The sequence below is a fragment of the Scomber japonicus genome, chromosome 12 (assembly GCF_027409825.1).
Source record: "Scomber japonicus isolate fScoJap1 chromosome 12, fScoJap1.pri, whole genome shotgun sequence".
NCBI classification, from domain to species: Eukaryota; Metazoa; Chordata; class Actinopteri; order Scombriformes; family Scombridae; genus Scomber; species Scomber japonicus.
Genome location: NC_070589.1, coordinates 17,933,107 through 17,956,453, shown reverse-complemented (window position 1 = coordinate 17,956,453; position 23,347 = coordinate 17,933,107). Strand labels below are relative to the sequence as shown.

The following is a 23,347-nucleotide window of genomic DNA, read 5'->3' as shown; positions in this document are numbered from 1 at the left end:
TTTGTTTAGACATAATTCAATGACTTACATTGTTTTTGAGAGTGTATTCAGAAGTAATGCTGTCTATCTCCTCTATGGTGTAAGACGACACATCCAGGCCCGAAGGTTGACTGTCATTGATCATCAGCAGCTGGTAATACTCCTCATTGGCTGCAAGAAAAGTTAAGTGTGATTCTGTCAATCACTGGTCAAAACATAAAGCATGAACACCAACACTGAATAGACAAAAGGTGGAAAATGACAATTTCTCACAATTATTAGTAATATTCTCTACATGAATACTGGTTTGAATGAATCCAATTACAAGGTGATCTCATCCTACTGAAGGCATTGTTCAATAATGAGTAATGTCTTTGTGCTACACTCAATTGCGTCATTTAGAACAAATATGTAAACTTTAACTTCTGCCCCCCGCCCATTTCCATCTGTAAATGCTTAGGCAGAGTAAACTTCACAAACCATTACGCCCACAAAAATGTTCCCTTCTGCACAAAGTAGTGTCCTCATTTCATTTAAAAAAAAATCTTAGCTGCTACTCTTCCTGAGAGTCAAAGAAAAGACAGACGAACAGACCCCAAAACACAGGAGAGACAGAAGCATAGAAAAGGTTGATGTGAATGCACATACCTGCCACCTGTTTGACACAGCGCAGGGCATACTTGAGGGTGTTCAATGTAGAGGATTTGTTATTGTGTTTCTTCTCGGGAGGCAGATGAAGTTTCAGCTCTTTCAGGGTTTTAATCACCTCCTTCTGGGTCTTGGCTTTGGCAGATTCTTGACTACTGCAATTTGCACACAATCACACAAACACATGTGCACAGAGGCAAGTCAGATATGGATAAAAGAAAAGGAAAAAAAAAAAGAGTCCCTCTAGGCCATAATACATAAAATGAAGTCATTTAAAATTCTTTCCATATTCTAAGATATCTTTGTGACCCTGTGATACCATGGTGGTTAGCGCACTAACCTGCAGCCACTGGTTGAAGGATTGTCCTGCTCCGAGCTCAGCAGACTGAAGGCGTTTGAGCTGCTTGGAGGAGATGGACTGTGGGAGTTTGAGCTGCGAGGGAGAGGGAGAAGAATTGAACATTTTGCAACAAAGTAGAATAAATTGGAACTTAAACTACCTTGAAGAGAGAGACAAGGAGAGAGGAGTGATTCTCATTTAGAAACACTGTTTTTAACATTGCCTTTCATAATGTCAGCCATTGTCAAAGTGTTCCCTAAATGTTCATTTTTACCAAAATCTTTGCATTGAGTCTACTTTACCAATTAAAGATATAGATACACAAAACCCATGTTACCTAATCTAAGAGTGGTTGAGTACTAATGGCACAGAAAGGTGTCGCAATATTCTGATATTTCAAAAGCACAAATTTCACATCTTTCATACAAGCTTGTCCTTTTCACCCAGCCTTTGGTGCTCAAATTACCTTAGAAAATTACCTAATACTCAGTCTCACAATGTAGAGTGTGGTTAAGAGGAGCCTAAAAAAGGATCAGCTGATTTTTGCCTTTGTGGAACACAATAGGAAACAGTGTGCGTGCAGCTTCACCTATCATTTGGGGGTAAGGCTACAGAAGAAACCTCACTCCAAGTCTGAGGTCAGTCTCACCTTCTGGAGGACTTTCAGTGCTTCTGTAGCTCAAAGGGTGCACAGCAGGATGGCACCAATACAGCAAGATTTAGGGGCTTAAATACAGCTGGCAGCAGGAGCACTGCTAGAAATACAAGGCCTGAAACTGTAACTTTCAACATGATTGCTGTAAAATCTGTAAGTGAATATTTTACATGTGGACAGCAAACGTTCATTGTAGACCACGGAAACAGTAGTTTGACAGAAATAGTTTGACCTTGACTCAAGGAGGTCCACACTATAGCCTTTTCCAGGGCTTTTAACAGCATCTCATGACCTTCGTCATTGGATGGATTTTCATCAGTGCTACTTAGTCTACTAAATTCTCATTTCCTGATAAACACAAGGAAATTTTACATGTATGGTTTTAACATGTCCTATCTTCTCCATGACTGTTTATATCTAACAATTACATCTCGTATTTAAAGAAGGAATTTTGTGTCTTTCTTGGAAACACAACAAAGTTAGACTCCTGTAGAAGGCAGGCAGGCAGAGACTCTGACTCATCACAACATTGGTTACTACGTATAATAGGCTTACCTGACTAAGAATAGAAGACACCTTTACAAATAGTCTCTCCAAGCATAAGCAGGTACCTAATTCTGTCAATTATAGCCCTCAATACCAAAGAATGCAACAGCTGGACAGCCTGAGAGTGTATTATTGTGAGACTTAGAAAGAGTTTATCACAGTAGGCTAATTGAGTGTGGTAGTAAGTCTGTGTGCTGATCTCTGTGGACATGTGTTTGCCCCAACAAAGGCAGACCCAACTCTACTATAATTCTAAGTATGTATGAGAAAAACAAGTATACTCAGTGTGCACAGTGCACTACAGTATATTTTGAAATATATTCAGAAAGATCTCAGAAAAAAAAGTTTTACTTTGGGAACAAGTTTTTCTTCCTCTTTGTGAAGTTTAATTATCACTGACGTGCCAAAATTGTTTGATTGTCAGTTCACATATTTCTCGTTTCGTGTTAGTGTAACAATAAGCTACATTGATTTCTTGTAAGCTAACTGAAAAAATCGGACATGTAGTAGTATATATTATTGTCATGTCTGGAGCACAACATAGGTGTATCCATTAAGGGTGATCATGACTCTGCTCTATTTAATTGTTTGTCATTGTTCCATTACTGCAGGACTCAGGCTGGATCACTGACACACCTGACAAAAAGAAAAAGGCCCCAAAATAATTCATGATATGAGTTACAGCTGTAATTTTGCTGCTGTGACAAGTCATAAGTGCCAGGCAGCATAGGAATGGTTCTAGAAGAGGTGCAATTCAAAGGCTCTCGGAAATGATCGACCAAATGAATGCACAGTTTTAGTTAATCTTTCCTAAAGCCAGGAATCTTGTTAGTAACACAACAAAGTGATACTACATAGGCACTCCACTGCACTGTGTATATTTAGTCTGCTGTATTAGGTTACAGGTTTAAAGACTATTAACAGCTATCTGAGATACTAACTCACCTGAGCTACAACTCAGGCCACTATGAATAACCTGCTTACCTGGCTAAGAATAGAAAACACCTTTACAAATAGCCTCTCCAAGCACAAGAAAGAGTTTTAATTCTACCAAATATAGCCCTCAGTACTCGGGAATTCAACAGCTGGTTGTAGATTAGACAGACTGAACATGTATTAGTGTCTTGGACAGTAGGCTAATTGGCAAGCTGATAGTAAGTCTGTGTGTAGTGGAAAGATGTTACCAAAAGAGAGAGAGCTCAAAGAGGAGTCTATTTTAGTGTCCACTCTGTAAGTGGAGGAGGGTTTTTTTCTGTCCAGGGTAAGATCAGGGCAAGGTGGCTTTGTTAAATGATCAGAAAACTGACTGGCTGTGTGAATATGTGACCTCATCAGGTGTGTGTGTGTGTGTGTGTGTGTGTGTGTATGTGTGTGTGGACATCTCATTACACTGAAATATCTCATTACATTGAAGCAACATGAATAAAATGAGGAATCAGTTGCATATGAATAAGGCAAAGGAGCTCCAGCGGGTTTAAAGACTGATGTTTTTCATTCTCTACAATGACTATGAATGAACTGTACAACTCTAAATGAACTTAAGTAAATAAATGATGATTGTGTGAACGCTAAACTGCTGTGTGTGTATGTCTGTCGTGGGCTACTTTCGGGACAAATGTCAGACTAAACGCCAGGTAATTGGGGACAAATTTGGGGAAAGCTGATGTTTGGGTCAGTAGTTATGGTTAAGGTTAGGCAAGCCATGGTTATGGTTAGGATAAGTCTTCAGGGAATTAATGTAAGTCTATGTAAGAGTCAAGAGACACTCACTAATTTCTCAGGCCGATATTACTTTGACATTACAACATTCCCAAATAGCCTCTCAAAGCACAACCAGGGATCACACTCTATCAGATACACAGAATCAACAGTCTTTTTTTACTCCAGGATTCCTCCCAGTTATGCTGCATTTGTGTTCACTGCTCTCACAAGCTGTTCAGGCCCTGCTGTAGAAGTTCCCCCATTAAAGCATTAAAGTGCCACAGCCAAGGTTCAAGATGCTGTTTTCATTTACTGATACCACATATAACATTTAGTATATTGACTGAAAAGCTCATTCGGTCTCATCAGAGCACAAAACCATCTCTTCCACACGCTAGCCGAGGTTTTACCACTTTATCACTCAACTGTTGCCATGAAGTGGTTGCTGGTGAAGCACCCAAGCAGCAGTTTTATGGACGGCATCTGATCCTTGCCATAATTTTTATTTGGAATGTTCCTTTATATCTTCTTGATGTACTTTTTGCTAGAAAATGCAGGTATATTTTGTGATCTCCACTCAACTTACAGCATGTGACCTGAAAAACACACTTTTTAATGGCAGGCATTTTAACAAGTCACAGTTGGAAAAGCACAGGTTAAATCTTACTGCATTCTGGTGAATGGTCACTCACTGTAACAGCTTATCGAAACAGCCATCATTAATGCTGTTTAGCTACTCCTGCTGTGATAACTCAAGTCTGCTGTGAAAAGGGTCTCTTGGTGATGATTCATCACAGTAAAGGGAGCGATATAAATTATTTTGCATTTTAAATTTGTGCTAAATTTAAATATTTGTAGAGATTTTCATTTTGACCCTACTGTCTCACTTCTTTGTGACAAAAGCCTTTATTGCAAGCACTCAGTACAACTCAGAGTTGAGAAATAATGAAACATTAAACAGTTTTTAACTTATCTCTTTCTTGTGAGATAATCTAATGTAAACATGTCACAAGGACTGTAATCAAATTTTTTCATGCGAGTGTGGATTTGATGGCAATCAACTACATTGTCCAGTTAATGTTGTAACACTGCTAAGACCACATTCTCTGTCCCTCTTATACAAATGCACAGCTGAGGATCACAGATGTGTGAAGCAAGATCGTTGTGACAGGAGGAAATAATGTTGGGAGTATGCTATGGGTTTTTTTCACATGGTCCATCAAAAATCTTAAAGTCCACATGTTTGTATGGAAATGGCTTGGTTGTCAGGTATCATGTTTCTCATTTAGTTATACTTGTCATTTGCCTTTTAAACAAACAGCTGCTACAATCTCAGGTAAAGAAATACAGCAAGAGAGAGAAAAGAGAAATGTCGAGAGATAAAAGGAGAAAGAGAAAAGGAGGAAAAAGTTAAGATGGAAATTTAAACTGGACAAATAGTATTAGGGAGATAATAAGTCTATTCAGAGTTAAAGAAGCAGTTGGAAAAAAATGGGTACAAAAGGTTACAAGTTTAACTGGGAGCGGAAAGGGAGGTAGGAGAGAGAGAGAGAGAGAGACAAAGAGGGAAATAGAGAAAAAAAGTGAGCGAGAGAGTAGCAGCAGTCATCCTGTCAGACAGGCAAAGCTGGTGTCTCTGAGAGAAAAATGTGCACATGTGTGACAGGAAGAGGGTGTGTTTAAAAAAAAAGATTCAATAGGTCAAGTGAGGTAACAGAGGCAAGGCTAAAAGTGACAGAGTACGAACGTGAGAGCATGCAACACTGGTTGCTCCACCCAATGATAAACAGGGACAAACACTGCGTTGCCATAGCAATAGCAAGGAGTTGGAGAGAATGACCCAACCCATCTGGCATTGCGAGCGGGCCAGTCTTCATCCTACAGCTTTCAACCCTTAGGATGACATCAATCCAGTCTTCCTACTGGGAGAGACATTGACTTGAATTTTTCCACAACTCTAGACTGGCTCTGGTTGTTTCGTGCGTCAGACTACATTGTGTATGAAGCTATTTTGGGGCACACTGTGGTCACGTCTGGGCAGTTTTCAGTACTTGTGGAAATGTAGTTTCCTGATGATTCAACCAAAAAACTTCATCTGTAATAGCGACAGAGGTTTATTCCCAGCTCAGTAAAATAAAACATAGCTTTTAACATCTGGCAACAGACATTGGATGAATAACAGTCTTCCTGGTTAACTCTAAATCCAAACAATAACTCAAGCAAACCTTATCTGCTCACTCAACCATTACAGTCATAGAAACTCAAACGAGAGGTGAGAAATTGAACACTATAATATGTCTCTGATCATTTTGCCGATGGAAACAGACATGACATAACTTTTTTCTAGTGGTGATTCCAGGTGTGCTGTAGCACTATACCAGTTCCAGATTCAGTGATATCAGAGGGTCAGTTATCTAAAAAATACTGGATTTTTGAAGCAGCTACCAATTTTGACTTTTCAGATTTTCTGTGTGAGACACAAACATTTATATAGGAATCGTTTTATTTCGTCATTTAAAAAGTCAGGAGTCTCGGGTGGGCAAACAATGTAATGATGGCTGATTTTAAATTACCTCAAATATATCCTTCTTCTGTACTGTTATTTAGATCTTAAACCAAAAATCCCCAAACAAACAACTCTGTCAGATGTATCTACTACCCCATCACTGTTTGGTTGACTTGCTAACAATTGATGTCTGTAATCTGTAATGAGGGGTCACGAGTAGATACAGATACATACTGTATATATAGATAGTAGATACATTTTAAAGGGTTGAAAATGGTTGGGAAACACTGATGTAGATAGTAACACTGAGAATTGAAGTAAAGTGATATTGCAATTTTATTTTATTCATTGCAATATCTGTGCAATGAAAAAAAAAAACATTACCTAAAAACTTTTGATAGATAAAAGTTCAAACTTTGCTTGAAAAACAAAATGATCGGTTGTGAGGCTGAGGTTGGGGCTGCTTTAATCTCGACATCAAACACCTACCCCTTCTTTAATAAGTGAAAGTGGGTGTGATGTGAATTTATATAGGTCGATAACGTGGATCAGATCAATCAATGTTTTCTGTCATACAAACAAATCAGATTATGTGGTTTTCATGAAAACCAGAGCCACTTGTACATAATGTGAGCTGTCGTGTTCAGATTTATGGAGTGATAAGATAGTTGTGGTGAGTTGGAACAATGTTGAATTCATGTTTGACGTAAGTCCTGCAACTAAATGTTTTGACAGATTGCATATCTGTATGTGGTTGTGGGGGTTTAGCTCAATCTCACTTGTAAGGAGGTGTTCAGCTGGCAGGAACAGCATCAATAAGAGCAATATAATTTAAAAGCTATTATTCAAATCACCGCTCTATTTGTGTTTTGCAGGAAAGCTCTCATGGTCAGACAAAAAACAGGGGAACAGGCTCAGTTTGGTCAAGAGCTAGATGGCCTTCACTGAAGCTTTGGCTGATTCATGACCAGTATAATCACAAGTCAGCGTTGACATACACATCTGATGCTGGTAGCTGTATTCATTATAACCAGACTGTGACGCCAGATGGCAAAGCGGACATGAATGTTCATCTTTTATGCCTAACCGATGAGGCTCCACATGAATATAATAATAAGGTTGACTTCAGGGCCAAAGGAAGAGAAGTGAAATTCAGCATTATTTTTTTCCAGTTAGACCTGGGGTCTATTCCTGACAGCGGGTTCAACAAACCCTGAGCTCTGAGTTGATTAACCCTGACATGGAAAACTCATTTTCCTTTTCAGAACAGCTGATCAGAGTTTGTTCAATCAACTCTGGGTATGTTCACTCTATGTTAAGCGTGTGTGTGAATGAAAAAAACTTTCATTAATGGAGCTCCAATACTACGATTCACCAGTCATCATTTACCAGACTTACGTTTCCTTCATGGATGATAAAGTGGAATCTAACTCTATATCAGAGTTCACCGTCCATTACATTAAATATATTTGTTAATTTTTAATCTGACAGAAACACAAGAGGCAACAACTAAAGATGAAATATATAAAACTTTAAGATTTAAAAAACAACATATAGATCAAATACATAGAGACTGTAAGCTCATAAGCTGATCCAGTAATAATGTGTTTGGCATTCAATGACTTCATTACAGCTACTTCTACAAATGTAGTTAATTTAAACATTGTCACTGAAATGCTGTTAAAACACATTAAGAATATGCAACCTATTTAAAACTATTAAATTAAAACTATTTTCAAACTACTTTCTGCAGCACTTTTTTCTGCTACAATTGAGATTTATTTGTTATTTCTAACTTTACTGCTGACCTGCTGGTCGATGTAAAATGTAAAAATGAACTGGTGTAAGCACCCTGATTATTAAATGCTTTATATCGCCGATGTTTAAACAGTGAGTTATGATTGTGTGGCTAAATCAACAAACCTCATTTTACATGCAGCTGTTCGACCATAATGAGAACAGTACCCAGCTTATAACACAGCTTTACTGTCAGCCATATAACCTGTTTGAAAGAGTAACTGTTGGTCTTGACCCCATTTAATATCTCCTGCTGCTGACTCCTCACTGTCCTCCTCATCAGGATTTTGGAATTGTTCCATCTCAAAAAAAAAGGAATCAGGAACAGGAACCAGGAACAGTTTAATTTACTACCAGAACGGACCGAACATCAGTGGATACAGGAAAGCTCCTTAACTGCATTGGTGCTGTTATGTAAACAAGGGAATGGTAATTATTCTAGTCTAGTCTCTCTCCTTCTCTCTCTCTTACACTAATAAATAAATATACTAAAAGACAACACCTAGCTCCTACCACAACCACCACTGACCTCTTGTTGCTTTCAGAAGATTCAAGCAGTGCGGAGTCTTTGCTGTTGCCATTGGAACTCCCCATTGACTCATGGCCGTTGCTCTCGTTGCCATGGCTCTCATTGCCGTGGCTTTCATTGCCGTGGGATTCACTCCCGCTGGACCCACTGCTCTTCATCTCCACGTCCTCCTCAGGGAGCGAGCGGGAGCAGGCTTTCTTGCGATGGTTGTGTGGCGAGGTGGCAGGGTCCTGACTGCTGCTGTCGCTGCCTTCTGAGGGCAGGCCTAGGTCAGGCCTACCTTGGCTGTAGCCACTCATCCGGTGCAGTTGTGCCATGGAGCTGCATGAGGTGGACGGTCTGCATCCTGAGGCTCTATCCTGGTCCTCCAGCACTGAATAGCAGTAGGACTTGGAGTCTGAATCTTCTGACATCAGGAGGAGTACTACCCTGGGCTTGTTCCAGGTTAGTTAACTAGATAGTAACAGAACACCATCATCCCATTTTCACAAAAGTGATACCAGAGGGAATGGAGTGGTCTGATCTGTTGAGAGAGGGATATGCATGTCAGCAATGAAGTCTTGTGCTCTGAAAGTTATGCATGTTTTAAATTATTATAAAATGTGGTTAGTTGCCATACGTTAAGCACTAAACCCTCTCGACCCCTTTGGAAGTCAATGAATCATAGTGGTATTTTTTCATGTTGGAGAAACCCAATCTTGACATTACATTATGCTTTTAAAAATAACCTGCAGTATATAAAAGTACAGATGAATTGTATTAAATGAGTCAAAACATGCAAAAATATCATGATTCTTAACACAAGAATGTAGTGAATCATTACCCTACACATAAAATATGTACCACACACACACACACACACACACACACACACACACACACACACACAGTTAAAAACCTTAAAGGCAATGCTTCATCAATCCTCCTTCAAAAAGGTGTCCTTCTGTCTTTTGACTGGTGTGATATCAGAGCACATAGCAGGGTTTAACCACTTAACACACGCCCCTGTTTTTTATGCTCTTAGCCTAAATGACATGCCCAAGTTGTGAGCAGCACAGATCCCACATAGTTTGAGACTCAGAGATGTGTCTGGTATCATTGGAAAGGAAACACTCTCAGGATTCTTGTAAAAGTGTCTGATTCTGTGACTTACTGACAAAGAATGGCAGAGGTTACAATGATGGGGTTGTTTACTCGCCCATAGGTTTGCCTTTACAATGACATGTGTACAGACATTCAGGGACCTCTCAGCAGGATATAGACACAATGAGGCCACAGCCACATGTCTTGGCTTCATGCAGTCCAAATTTGGAGTCAAAAGACCAAAAGATGAATTTTTCAGAGTTATTTTTCAACAGGTATGTCCATGCGTTTTCCTTAGGTCCTTTTTGGAGACTCCAAATGGACACTTGATTACCAAAGCTGTATAACCGCAATCAAACACCTATAACTTCACATCCCCTTTGCCTACAATCAAAATCTTGGTCTCTAATGAAAGCTGACACCATATTATCATTATTATTATTATTATTATTATTATTATTATTATTATTATTATTACATATAACCATATTTTTTTGTTTGGCCATATCTATCTATCTATCTATCTATCTATCTGTTTATTTTGGTATAAGTCATATGTTAAGTCGAAGAAGAACCAACCGTGTACCAAAATGCCGTGTGCGTAAAGATATATGGTTCAACTCTTTTACACACAGGGCGCACGCCGGTTACGCTTGGAGTTTGTTTATGGACAGCCAAACTTAATAGCTTAGTGTCATACACCGTTGGAAACCTCTGACTATTGGCTAAAAGGTTATCAACTTCATTTCACCGAATATTTCCATAGGCTGGAACAGCTGTCAATCAAAGCCATGTCGTCATTGTTGTCGGTCACATGTCCTCATTGGCTTTGGAGACATGTACTGCCTAATCCTAAACACCGATTGGCTTGTGTGTGGTGTCGTCAGAAGCAGAAGAGGCTCACGGCATGGCTCACGGTCGTAAACATCTAGTCACGTGTACCAAAGTCCTTCTGCGTGTACTCTGAGATGGACGCGCAGGTCAGGAAATGACGTAAACGGCCGTATATGGTTTGTTATTTGTGTTATTACGTTACGTGTTGGACTAAATACATGGACATATTGAGGAAAGTATTCCGGTTTTATGGAAACGGATTTCATATTTCACAAGAATGGATATTTGGCGAGCTGTACAGAAAGTGCTGAGTCATAAGATGATCGTTGTGGATAAAGGGAAGACTTTGAAGGTATGTAGCATTATAGCTTTTCTTACTTAGCTCAGGGGCTAGCCGAGCTAATCGCTAATACTATTACGGCTGTGAGCAACCATATAAGTCGTGAGTGGTCTTGAATGAATCAGGACAATCTAAGCTTTCCAACGATGTACGGCATGAATATATATGTTTAAGGGTTGGTGTTTAAAACATCCAGAAGAACTTGTGGCTACCTCCTAACATCCGTCCCGTCCCGTCGACGGAACAGCGTGCGTTAAGTGGTTAACTCCTGACCTCTGAAAAGCCCTACAGGGGTTTCTCTGATGTACAATGAAAATGCTCACAGACCGTGTGGCCTTTTAGAGCTGTGAGTCTGTCCCATCTGAGGCCTCCAACCTTTTCAAAAGGATAATCCAACCTGGGACACATAAAACACTAGAAAGCATTTATCTGAAGGCCACCATAGCAGCAGGCACGGTTTCAAACACACTGCCCAGTATGGTACAAAACCCATTTCATCTCAGATAATGATGCTACATGAATGCAAGAGTCCAGAAGAATAAAACATAGGCATATGAAAACCACCATTCTAACCACCCAATGATGTGCAGATGTTTCCAGGGAAATTTCTTGTACAGGAATTTTGGGTGCATTAACAGTGTTATGTTTGGCATAAACACAAGGAAAGGTGGGTGGTTACCATGATCACAGAAAGAAGATCATCTATGGAAAAGTATATTACGGCAGTAACAGCATCTGTTTAACAACTGATCACAGGCAAATACCACACTGACTGCAGATTGCATGTTCAAGGACCTAAGAGGAATACTGAAGACTTTTAAAACATTTGAAAAGTAATATCTTTGTAGCAATCATATCAGATATTAGATGCTTCTACAATGTGCAAGATGAAAAGGCTGATGAAAATGTAGTAGGCACAGTTTAAGACCATAATAATATAGAATTATGTTAATTATACCATGGTAATGAATGACTGAAATTATTGTCTCCATGTGGGGTACTTTGTTCTCTGGCCTACCCATTTTTCCAAGTCACTAAGTTGTTTCTTGTACGTTTACAATCTAACTTTGTGCACCATTACTTCTGCCTCTTTATTATGGTCAATTTGAGATGTGGAGCATGGATTACTTGCATAATCCTGTTTCTGGGCAGTAGGTTAAAGTCACATGACAGATATGACAGTGTCTGTGTCTAACCTCTAGTCTGGCTGATTTCCAGGGCCCGACAAGGTATTGGCAAACCTTCCCCTCTGCCCTGCAATGGAAAAATACTTCTTTTATACTCTGACTTAAGAACCACCTTGCTCTGCCCTCTTTAATTCACCTGAGCTCTTTGGAGATGAGCATGTTTATTTAGTCTTACTGTGTTAGTCTTTAACGTCAAGCCCAAGCAAGCACAGGAATTTTTTTACGTAGGTTTTTAGAATGTGACACGCATGTTGTTAGTCTGCTAATGACCCGTAAAAGCTATGAGTCAGACTGTTTAAGCATAACAGTAGAAAGGTAACTAAATGTTCACTGAGCCTTTGTGGTTATGCAAAAATCCTCAACAAAAATCACAAACATTTACATTTGTCAAATGTATGACCAAATTAGTCCATATTCATGTGTTTGTACTTACTCAGAAATAAAGTATCTGGTTTGTCAGGACTATTGTTTTTTCTTAAACATTTTACAGTATAATGTTAAAAGTACTCATCCAGTTAACCGTCCATTGCTTTTCCTATTACTGATATAAATAATCAAATATATCTACTTCCCTCTGTCTCTCTTATTTACTCTAAAATAAGAAAAAAGAACAGGGATCAAATTATACAAGCATAGACAGATTAGATATTTCAAAATTGAAAATGTGAAAAATTGAAGACTACAGAAGAAAAAATGACTCAAATTGGCTATTCAAGAAATACTCAGTAAATTATGCAGGCATAATTGAAAGGCGTATGTCTCTTTGATAAATAATATCTTAATGCAGAAAGGAGGCTGAGGAGACAATGGCCTGCACAGCTGTATCTGGTATCTGGTTTTATCCGGAACTCAACAGTGGCTCATGAATTACGTAACATGAGATAATAGGTATGATTTTGCCAAACTTTTACAGCCAAGTTAAAATGATTAAACATATTAATGATTGACCAGTCTGGCCCTGTGCCCCTTTCAAAGTAGTCAACTGACAATGACTAGTCTGCTTATCATTGACCTTTCACAAAGTGGCAGGTTCCTCAAAGTCTTTGCCACAGTTTAATCTGGGTCAGCATACAGCAAAATGACTGAGACAATAAAGAAAAGATAAGTGAGCAACATGATCAGTGTCCCACTGTATGGAGCAATGATTTTCTTCTGTGAAAAGTGTAGCACCATGAGATCTGATTTGTGGTTAAGCTTTTTTCTGCACAATAAGATAAAGCGGTAGGTATTGGATTATATGTTGTCCCATATGCTGCAATCTTTAGAGTTCCCAGTGAAGTTTACTGTTTCAGTGCACTGATGTCATTTTATAGAGCAAGGTTTATTGTTAAACTGTAAAATATCATGTCTCTATTACTTAGCTATGTCACAAGTGTTTGCTAACCACATTTGAAGAATCATTGCAAAAAAATGTGGGTTAGGGTTAGGGTTAGGGCTAACATCAGCATTGGCCCCAAAAATCCAGTCGTGGTTGGACTCTCATTAAAAGGCTCCTTCATAGAAAGCCTTGTTACATATTGGAGCATCTTTCTTAGCCAACATACTGTACATACTGAACATTCTGCACAGACCGCTGACGGGGATTTTTGTTGCACAGACTTTGGCAGGCACCGCTGCAGAAGCTGCAACTGCTACTCAAACTGTGGTCCAAAGTTAAAAGAGCTGACCGTCAACGTGCCAAATATTCATGAAGTCCAAGAGTTCACACTAGTTACTGTACCACCTAACCTACAGGGCATTCACCTTTATTAGCTCAAGCAACCATAATCTATTGGCACGCTACCATCAGAAAGTCAGACACAGGCTCAATTAACAATTTAGACAGGGTAGGTAGATAGAAATACACTTCCTCCTCTGCTCTGGGAAACACTTCAATCTGATGAAATACTGTTTTTTGAGCTACTTTATTTTCTCTCAGTGAAAATGCATGGGATTGAACTTGAACTGAATTAAGAGAGAAAAGGTGAACCACAGACACAATGTGAATATATTTAGAATATAACAAAAAATATAATGGGACAAAATGAGATTTTTGGCAGCTGCAGGGCATCAGGTGTTTGCTGTTCCAGCACTCAAAATGGACTATCAAATATTTGCTCTGGCAACAATGGAACATTTATGAGATAATTTACTGTACAGAGACCCATTTATTTTTTTGTGTTTGCAGAAATAGAGAAAATAGAGAACTAAAATCATGTGTACCAGCTTAGAAACTAATCAAAAATGACAATTGTCAATAAAGAGCATACAGTAACATTCATGTATTACTGAACAGCCCATCCAAGGCAGCAGTGTTACCTGAGGTCAATTCAACATCTGTGATTATTCTCTTATTTCCTGTCATTAACTGAAGGACTGTGCTGCTCCCGGCCTATTCCATCCTGTTGAACTGCTGCAGGAAAGGAAAGGACGGAAAGAGTAGTATGAATTTGATTTCCTCTGTCCCTACCAAGAAAGAAACTGTCCTTTGGGTGAGCTACGTCACAGGGAGTTAAATTTGTATTCTTCTCTAACATGTGACATTGCTGCAGTGTCACTTTGCAGTGTAACATTCATTAGTTTAACATGATCTATAAACGTTGGTTACGATTTCCTGTCAGAGCGCATAACGGCTGGTCACAGGTTTTGGAACAGAAAGGAACAGATGGCTAATGAGGCAAAATGAGAAACATAACAGAATTACAGTTTACCTTTCTTGGGGCCTTTCAGTCATTTAAATGCAATCAAAAGGGTCGTTCTACGCTAACAGGGGATGAAATGTCTTCTTGACCACTTGGGAACATGTTGCTCACTTGGCCTTTCTGAAACAATCGAAAGAACTCCTTTTTTAAAAAAAAGAGAACACTCTATTCTGACAGAGATTATACGCATTAAAGCTAAAGGCTGTAATCAGGTTGGGAAATTAAAGTTTCATTATGTTTTAAATGCCCAGCCCCTGTTGGTATATACAACCCTTTTCTATCTTGTCCAAGTTGTTGCTTTTTTCCCAATCATGCTACCAGCGATGACAAAAAGAAACACCCCAGTATGTGTGGAACAGTCATGTCATGTAGGAAACAGGCATCAGCGCATGGACTGAAACCATACTCTGACATTTTAACCTTCCAATGTTGCAAATTCAGTGTGTAAATAGTTAATACTCTGACAAGATTTCATTTACAATTAAAACAGTTGACTTTTTCTGCCTGTGTCTCAATGAATATGCTAATTTGAGGTTTCTGCAGCATGTTTGGTTACTACCAGAGGCATTCTTTACTGCTTACACAATACACTATAATTAGGGGTGAGCAATAATTTGGCGGATTCCTGTCGGGATATGATGATATGGTGCCATTGTTTTGATAAATTATATATAATATGCATTGTGATATGACGTATAATATGAAAATATTCTTACTGAATACTGAAATATTACCTCTAATCTAAAACATGGAGGGATTCTGTTTTTATAATTTAATATTTTCAGAAATTAGCTTGTTAGAAAGTTTTTAAAACTCCTTTCTTCTTTATAAAAATATATAAAATCATGAAATGTTCCCTTTCTCTTTTGTCCTGTTTAAAAATATTCACGCCACAATCGTATGATCATGTTATCTAATGCGTCATCTTATACAACCATGCAGGAGTAACTGCAGTTTCGTAACTGTGTATCATGTTGGAGGCATTAATGTTCTTAATTACAGCGTGTAGTCAACATCTTGTACAACAGACTCAATTTACATGAGTGATTATGTAAGTTACAGTAAGTGGGTTGAGATAGAAAAATTTGGCATGTCTAAATATTTATAGTTTAGATAGCTGAATAACAGGGGTTTGTTACTCTAACACATGATGACATTCAAAGCAGTTGAAGGCTGCAAGAAAAAACTTGAGAGTGAAATTTGAGTTGAGATCACCAAATCAGCAACAACGGCTATAAAAAATCTGATGAGGGCTGGGTATAAAATTTACATATTAAAAGTTAATATTCTGAGAATATACCATGAATAATATATCAGATTTTGCCTGATTCAACTCATAATAGCTTAATTTTGTGCTCAGTTTTTAACCAAGTTTACATTAGCAAAGGACAGTAAGGTATTGAATCACTGTGGTATATCATGATATAAAACTCTCATGTAATATATGAGAGTTTATATAACTGATATATAACTTTTCCAAATAGCTTCATTATTACTTTTGATCGAAACGAAGTACACTTAAATAACCTGTTGCTGACATAGCATTTTACTTTTCTGCAGCAACACAGGTAGACTTCTATCTGAGACACATACTACTGATGACTAAACCCTTAATCACATTTCTGAAAGGATCTTTAAGCACGGAAATTTGCAAATCTGTTTACTGACCATCTGCATATAATCTGGTGTTTTAAAATATCAGTCCAATTTCTGCACACTTTGATGTGTTATTCTCTTTTCTACTTGTGTTTTCTCACAGTAATCTATTGCCTTGTGCTTATGCAAACAGTACCTTGTTGCTAATATCCAAACCTTAGGACAACAAGTGCTGTGAAACTCTTCATGTGCAGACATGACTGAAGTTGTTCCACAAAGTTTGTTTCTTAGTTCACTGACCTACATCTATGTTCAGTTACATCTTAAATTGTTATAATGGATCAGATGCACACTGCACTCCACACACGGTACCACACGTTCCTAGACCACCGAAGATTGTATCCATTTTCTGAGCAGTTAAAAAAAGAACAAGGCCCTTAGTGTTAAGATCAAGAGGGAACAGTCCCATTGCAGAGCAAAGATTTGCAAATCCTATCTTTAATTCCAAGTTCAATTATACCCCTTTCACACCAAAGCAGTTCCAGTGCTGGTTTGGGGCCAGTGCTTAATTTGGAACCGGTTTTCCTGTTCACACAGACAAAGAACTGGCTTCGGGCCAGAAAAACTGGGTTTGGGTGTGGGCCAGGAGCAACATGGGGGTATTCCAGGTAGGAGGTTCAACAAACTCTGAGTCTAACCCTGAACTCTGAGTTGACTTACTCTGAGATGGGAAACTCTGAGTATCCGGTTCCAGAACAGCTGATCTGAATTAGTTCAATCAACTCTGAGTATGTTCACTTTGAGTTTAGCGCGTACACTACCGCTATAAAAAGCCATCATCAATGGAGCCCCGATACCTTGATTCACCATGGCAACTACTGAGAAAAAAAGATCGAGGTATGTCACCTCACTGTAACTGGAGCTCCCCCTGCAGACCTGTGGCGAATATGATCATATATTTCACAAAAAGTAACACTGCTGCAGACGCCAAGGAGAGAGAAGCAGCATGGGCGCAAGTTGTACAAACGCTAGTCTGCCATTGTTGTTGTTGTTGCTTCGGAGTTGGCACCAGTCTTTATGGGAAAGCAGCGAATGTAACTGGCGTATGCGGTGACATTAGATGGCTCCGCAAGAACCTTGAGCAGTGGGAAAGCAATCTGGTTCTCAGCTGGTTCGCAGTTGAACCGACTGCGAACCAGCACCAGCACCAGCACTGGAACTGCTTTGGTGTGAAAGGGGTATTGGTTAACTCCACACTGTGAAAATATATTCAGGACTACAGTGGCTAAAGACATTGCTGCACAGATACTGTGGCACTTGAATTAAACTGTTAAAAATGTTTGTTTTAGAGAAACCGGCCCTGAAACATGATCTGCTTCTGGAGCATTCATTCAGTGCTTTGCTTCACAATAAGTAGGCAAAAGAAACCATTTGAATGCTGCTTCTCAAGTGCTACAATTGTGGGCGGGGAAATTTGTACCAGGCAAGATGCCAGACCTTCCCTCTGATTGCAACAGTTAGATAGACAAGCCTGAATGAAATCTCCCTTGGTAGCTTAATGTGCGTCATCCATCCTTTCCCCGCCCTTTAGACTCACAAAGAGAAAGCTGAGTATGACTAATGACACATGAGACCAGCTATAGGCTGGCAGCAGCTGGACCAGACTAAAATGGACCCACTGCCTAAGTGTATGCACAAAAAGATAACATGAAACCATACACCATTACAAGACCTCCATTCAATCTTTGATTTTAAAGTAAAGACTTATAAAAGAAACCTCTGCACGCCTGAGTAGTGGCAGGTGTGTAGAAGGAAAGTGCAATCATAAAATGAAAAGAGTTCCTGCAGGTCAGTCGGATTGACAAAAACATTGTGAAACATATAGCAGTGAGTGAGACTGTGTGCAGGAGCTTTTTTCATTTCTTCACTTTAAGTAAAAGCTAAATATAATAGAAGTAAAATTCAGTCATAGATATACAGTAAAAATACTCCATTAGAGAGATAAATTATGATGCATTCGCCAGTAAACAGTAGTTTAATGCATGTTGTAAATTATGTTGGTTACTTTAAACTCCAGTTTATGTTCTATACAATCATGTAAAACGTTTGTAACTTCAGTTTTGATGGGATCTTCATGACTTCAGATTATGCTGCTGCACAGGTTGAGTACTTTCTTATAATCTACTGCCATTTTTAAAAATCCTTACATGATGTCAACAGTTTTCAGCTGATAACAGCTTATTGAATGTAATTGCTTTACATGAAGTTGCTTATCTTGCCGATTTGCCAGTAGGACTGTAACTATGACTGAACACCAGTGACAAATGGTATTTACTACAAGTACAACTTACACTTTCACTATGAGGAAATACTTAAAGGACCAGTGTGTAGGATTTAGTGGCATCTAGTGGAGAGGTTGTAGATTGCCTGAATACCCCTATCCTCACCCTCCTGCTCAACGCAAACAGGAGAACCTATGGTGGCCACAAAACTCTGCGAAACTAACCCTCCATAGAAGAAGAACCGCTTCTATATAGATAAAAGAGGATGGATAACGAGAACCTGATACAGCGTTGGAGGCAGGGCTCCATTCATCCCAATGAAAGTTGCCCAGTGGCACATGAAGACAAAAAAAGACAAAAAGGTCAACTTCTAGGTATAAAACTTCCAATTTAGCACTGTTTCTGGGGGCTTGATGTAGGCTAGATGGGGTCATTGTAAGGTAATAAAAACACAATTTTTAGCATTAAATGATTATAAACTGATTGAATTTAAAAAAATACACAGAAAACATGATTATATTCCATTTCTGCCAATACTGTTCCTCTAGATGCCACTAAATTCTACAGACTGCACCTTTAAGTTACATTATCACTAAAATGTACTATAGTAATTGAGTAAAATACTTTGCTATTTCCCAGCTCTGCCATGAACAGCGTTCACATCATTTTCAAAGCACACTATGAATGAATGAATGAATGAATGAATGAACGAACGATTGCTTATAAAAGGCAACGTTTCCTTTATCGGGGCACAAAACTAGCACCAGCCAGCAGACAAATCCAATGTTAACCCAATAGCTGGTAAGATTTAAACAATCAGTGGCCATTAGACAGTTGGACAAAAAAGTTAATTTTGCACCCGCTTTATGTAACGATTATTTCCTCATAACCAGCTGCACAAACAGCCTGACTCAAGCATCCCAGCATGATGACAGTCATCCGGGAGAACCGCAACTCACATATCCAAATTCTATAATCGGTGGTGCCTGCATGTGAAACTCTGCCATGTGCTGCAGCAGTAGACTCTTTACATAAGGCAAAGTACGTCTACCACGTAACCATATGACATTTTTTCCAACAGTCATCTCCGTCAAATGCGCTGTAAAACCACTCTGCATCACTGCAGGATCAAATACATTATGTCATGTGATCAACCATCCCACCATCGTATAAATGCAAGTTTCTTTAAGCATAGATGCCGGTTATTTCAGTTTACAGCACGTCCCGCCCCCTCTCTCATGTGGGTAGGGCTGCTGTTACTTAATGACCGTGTTAACTGGTGACTTTCAGCCCAATGCTCCTGGTGATGACAGCTGTTGAAAAGCCTATAAAAAATAATGTCCAATACAGTATAAGTATATATATTCGTCTGGTCCCTTTTGTCTTAATTCCTGATTAAAATATAGACTAGCAGAGTAGCTGGCGTCTAATGAGGAATTTAACGTTTGACAATGAGCCACTTTCCGATTAAAGAAGACTATAAAATAGCTGTAGGCTACTGCCAATTTACAGACTACAGTTTGCTTCCCACGTTATAAGAAACGCTACGACAGGTGAATGAGTTGCTGAGCTCAATTTAAGTTAAGTATATGGTTAGCGTAGATATGAAACACATGCGTATGAATAATTTAAATGTGATTTAAGTATAATTTAAGGCTTTAAGGAGGACACTTATATTCTCTGTTAGTGTTTTCAACAGCTGCCGTCACCACGGGCAACCATCCGCCCCAAAGTCATGAGTTCACACGGTCACAGTTAAACCGAAACACTGTAGTCTACTGACCGTGGCTGACCCTCACACTGACACAGTTATGCAACTTTCACGTTTCATGCTCATACCGTATTTTACATATCCACACAAAGCACCTCACTTTAACTTTAGTTACCTAGTTAGTAACCTCCTTGTATCTCATTTTAAAACGTCTTCAAAACGCAGAAACATTTTTTTGCATGAAGCTCGAACACAAGCAGGAAAACTCCACCAACCTTTCAAAAGACAGATCCTCTGCTGATGACAACGTCTTTGTGGAATAAAGTCTTGTTTTTAAAAAGCTCTTTGTGGTTGAATCCCAGATTAAAACAATTTTGTTAAATAACGGTGGTGAGGCGCTGCTGGTCCTGTGTCTGACACACAGGTCTCTCTTGCGTTCAGATTTCCACACTCTGCCCTGAATATCCAGTGTAAGCAGTGACCTCATTTCGAGCTCCTCCCCAAGCTCCACCTCTAGCTCTATGCTCATTGGTCCAGAGGGATGTCAATCTCTACATCATGGAGCTCTGAACCAATAGGCGCTCCCCGCCCCCCTAGGGGCGGCTACGGTAAAGGCCGCTCCGCGCTGTGACTGGTCTGTTGAGCTGTCAGTTCCTTTACATAAGGACGGCGCCGCTTTCACGTGGAAACCCACGGCTGCAGCCGGCGTGAGAGAGGCAAGAGCAAATCACTACGACGCAGCTGTTGGTGAATGAAGCGCTGCCGGTGGTTGGCTCACCGCGGCTCAGCACGGCCGTGCAGTGTTATCTAAACGGTTATACAAGTGTGTGTGTGGCCAATGTGGGTGAAATGTTTGATGCGCAATCATTCGCGTAAGCAAAAAGTTCCTTGACTTGTGATATAATGTGATATAACACAAGGCGTCTTTTGATCTGGGCTGTTATCTGTCTTTTTGCCATCTTAAGATACAAATCTGAGCGCGTTGTTGCACGCATATTGTGTCTTACATGGCAGTTTTGGTATGGTCCATCCCAAAGCATGCAGAGTTACGGTCCCCATGCCAGAATTTTATTTAAAGATATGTTATACATTATATTCACACATTTAGTTTTTCTTTTACATTACTCTTAAAGTTTTTATTTTTATTAAAGTTCTGTCAAAATTCATACAGTATACAAGCAAAAAATGTTCATATTTTCTATTCACAACAAATTTATTATCACAACTGAAGGATCGTTTTCACTTTTCTGCCCTTCTGAAGAGTCTGTCTTTTTTGTCCCCCTAGTGGCTGGAGACCGTGTGTGCGTGTGTGTGTGTGTGTGTAATTCTATATTGTACGCCTGAGGAAGTCCACTAAACCTGTTTTCGACCAGTTTTATGTGTACAGGAGAATATCTGAAACTCAAATCTGATATTGGAATGGAATATGACTTTAACAGTGATTGCTAAATAATGTACATCAATGATAACCTCTGCCACCTGCATCTCTGTGTTATAGTGATTACTCAGCAGTCTTAATAGAATGTCATTGCACCAAAATTAAATCAGCAAATAGCTTATTTCCTTTTCATTCGTACCTCCATCAATCCTTTTTCAAGGCCCTGCATTCCAGCATGCTTTAGGGGAGAGGCGGTGAACACCCTGGACAGGTCACCAGATCATAGGACCAACAAATTCATTCTCACACCCACAGGCAATTTGGAGTCTACAATTAAACTGCATTCCTGGACTATGGGAGAAAATCGGCCCAGGGTGATACATGACCATGTACAGTAGAATGCTCCTGCCAGCTGGCAGATTCAAATCTAGGAGACAATGCTAAACACTGAGCCACCATGCTTCCCTCCATCATATAGCTCCACAAACAGCTACAATGTGTTTGACAGACACGAAAGAAGAAAAAACGTGCATATACTGCTGGAGTTATAAAGCATGACCCAAAAATAAAAATGTATCTCGCCTTCAATCAGCCATATCACACTATACTGACCTGCCATCACACATTCAGAGTGCTTCGGTGACACCCGCTTACCATCTGCTTGAAACGGAGTCGCCATGTATTAACTGAACGCCAAGACAGGGTGATAATTAATGGAAAAGAGGCAGCTGTAAGAAATTGTCACTTCACAATGATCACAGAATACAAATTTTGTTTCATTTGCAATGATCTGTAAATATAATGGTTTCTGATGTTTCATGCTGTTATAACTTGAAAAATCCAGAGCCAAATTTTCTGAAAATATTTGATTGGTATGATAAGGTCGTCCACAAATGTATGAAATTGACTTATTTGTTGAGTGCTCAAAAACCATAATCAAGCAACATACAGAAAGCAAACTAACTTGTCTTGCTTTCCCTTTTGTTTTTCAACGTTATCTGGGACCACAGATGGAGCAGAGTCTGTAGTGTGATGTTTTTGCACAGAAAAACAAGTTTCCACATAAGGAACAAGGCACCAGATGGCAAAATGAACCAGACAGACTTGACAGGTGCCGGTTGCCTTGTGCTCCACGTCAGACTGAGCAGGTCCAAAGACAAAAATGTGAGAAACCAGGTGAGGATACCAAGCATGTGCACGCCTAAAAACAGGTAGGATGCACATATGTTTACACTCCCATATCTTAGTCACATCCCAACGGAAGAGGATTACGGTGTCATGTGAAAAGTTTATTTGAGTTGGGAGGTTCAAGTCAGAATTCTGGAGCCTTGGATCAAAATAAGGTAATGGAATATATTCAGCGCCTCATTTAGATTTTTTCATTAATTGACAAATTCAGCCAAATGAAAGTGAGGACATGACAAGGGCATATTTGAGGAAATGGCTTTTTTGGACCTTGCTTTTGTGTTATATTTAGTGATATTTATTAAAAGTGACAAAATAATGCTGATTTGTAACACAAAATCGATAACAAAACTCAGTGTTGCAAGTAGT

At 39.3% G+C, this 23,347-nt stretch overlaps 1 protein-coding gene across 4 annotated transcripts in view; it reads right to left on the bottom strand.

Annotated features, from left to right (window-relative positions):
• Positions 1-20,831, bottom strand: part of per2 (period circadian clock 2) — a 33,080-nt gene extending 12,249 nt beyond the window's left edge. For all 4 annotated transcript variants that reach the window (XM_053330295.1, XM_053330298.1, XM_053330296.1 and 1 more), the window contains exons 1-5: positions 20,691-20,831; positions 8,702-9,224; positions 968-1,060; positions 628-782; positions 29-150 (exon numbers count right to left, since the gene is read on the bottom strand). In XM_053330295.1, the coding sequence (XP_053186270.1) occupies positions 29-150; positions 628-782; positions 968-1,060; positions 8,702-9,114 (783 nt within the window). In that variant the 5' untranslated portion in view covers positions 9,115-9,224; positions 20,691-20,831. The remainder of the gene's footprint in view (positions 1-28; positions 151-627; positions 783-967; positions 1,061-8,701; positions 9,225-20,690) is intronic.
• Between the last annotated feature and the right edge of the window lie 2,516 nt (positions 20,832-23,347).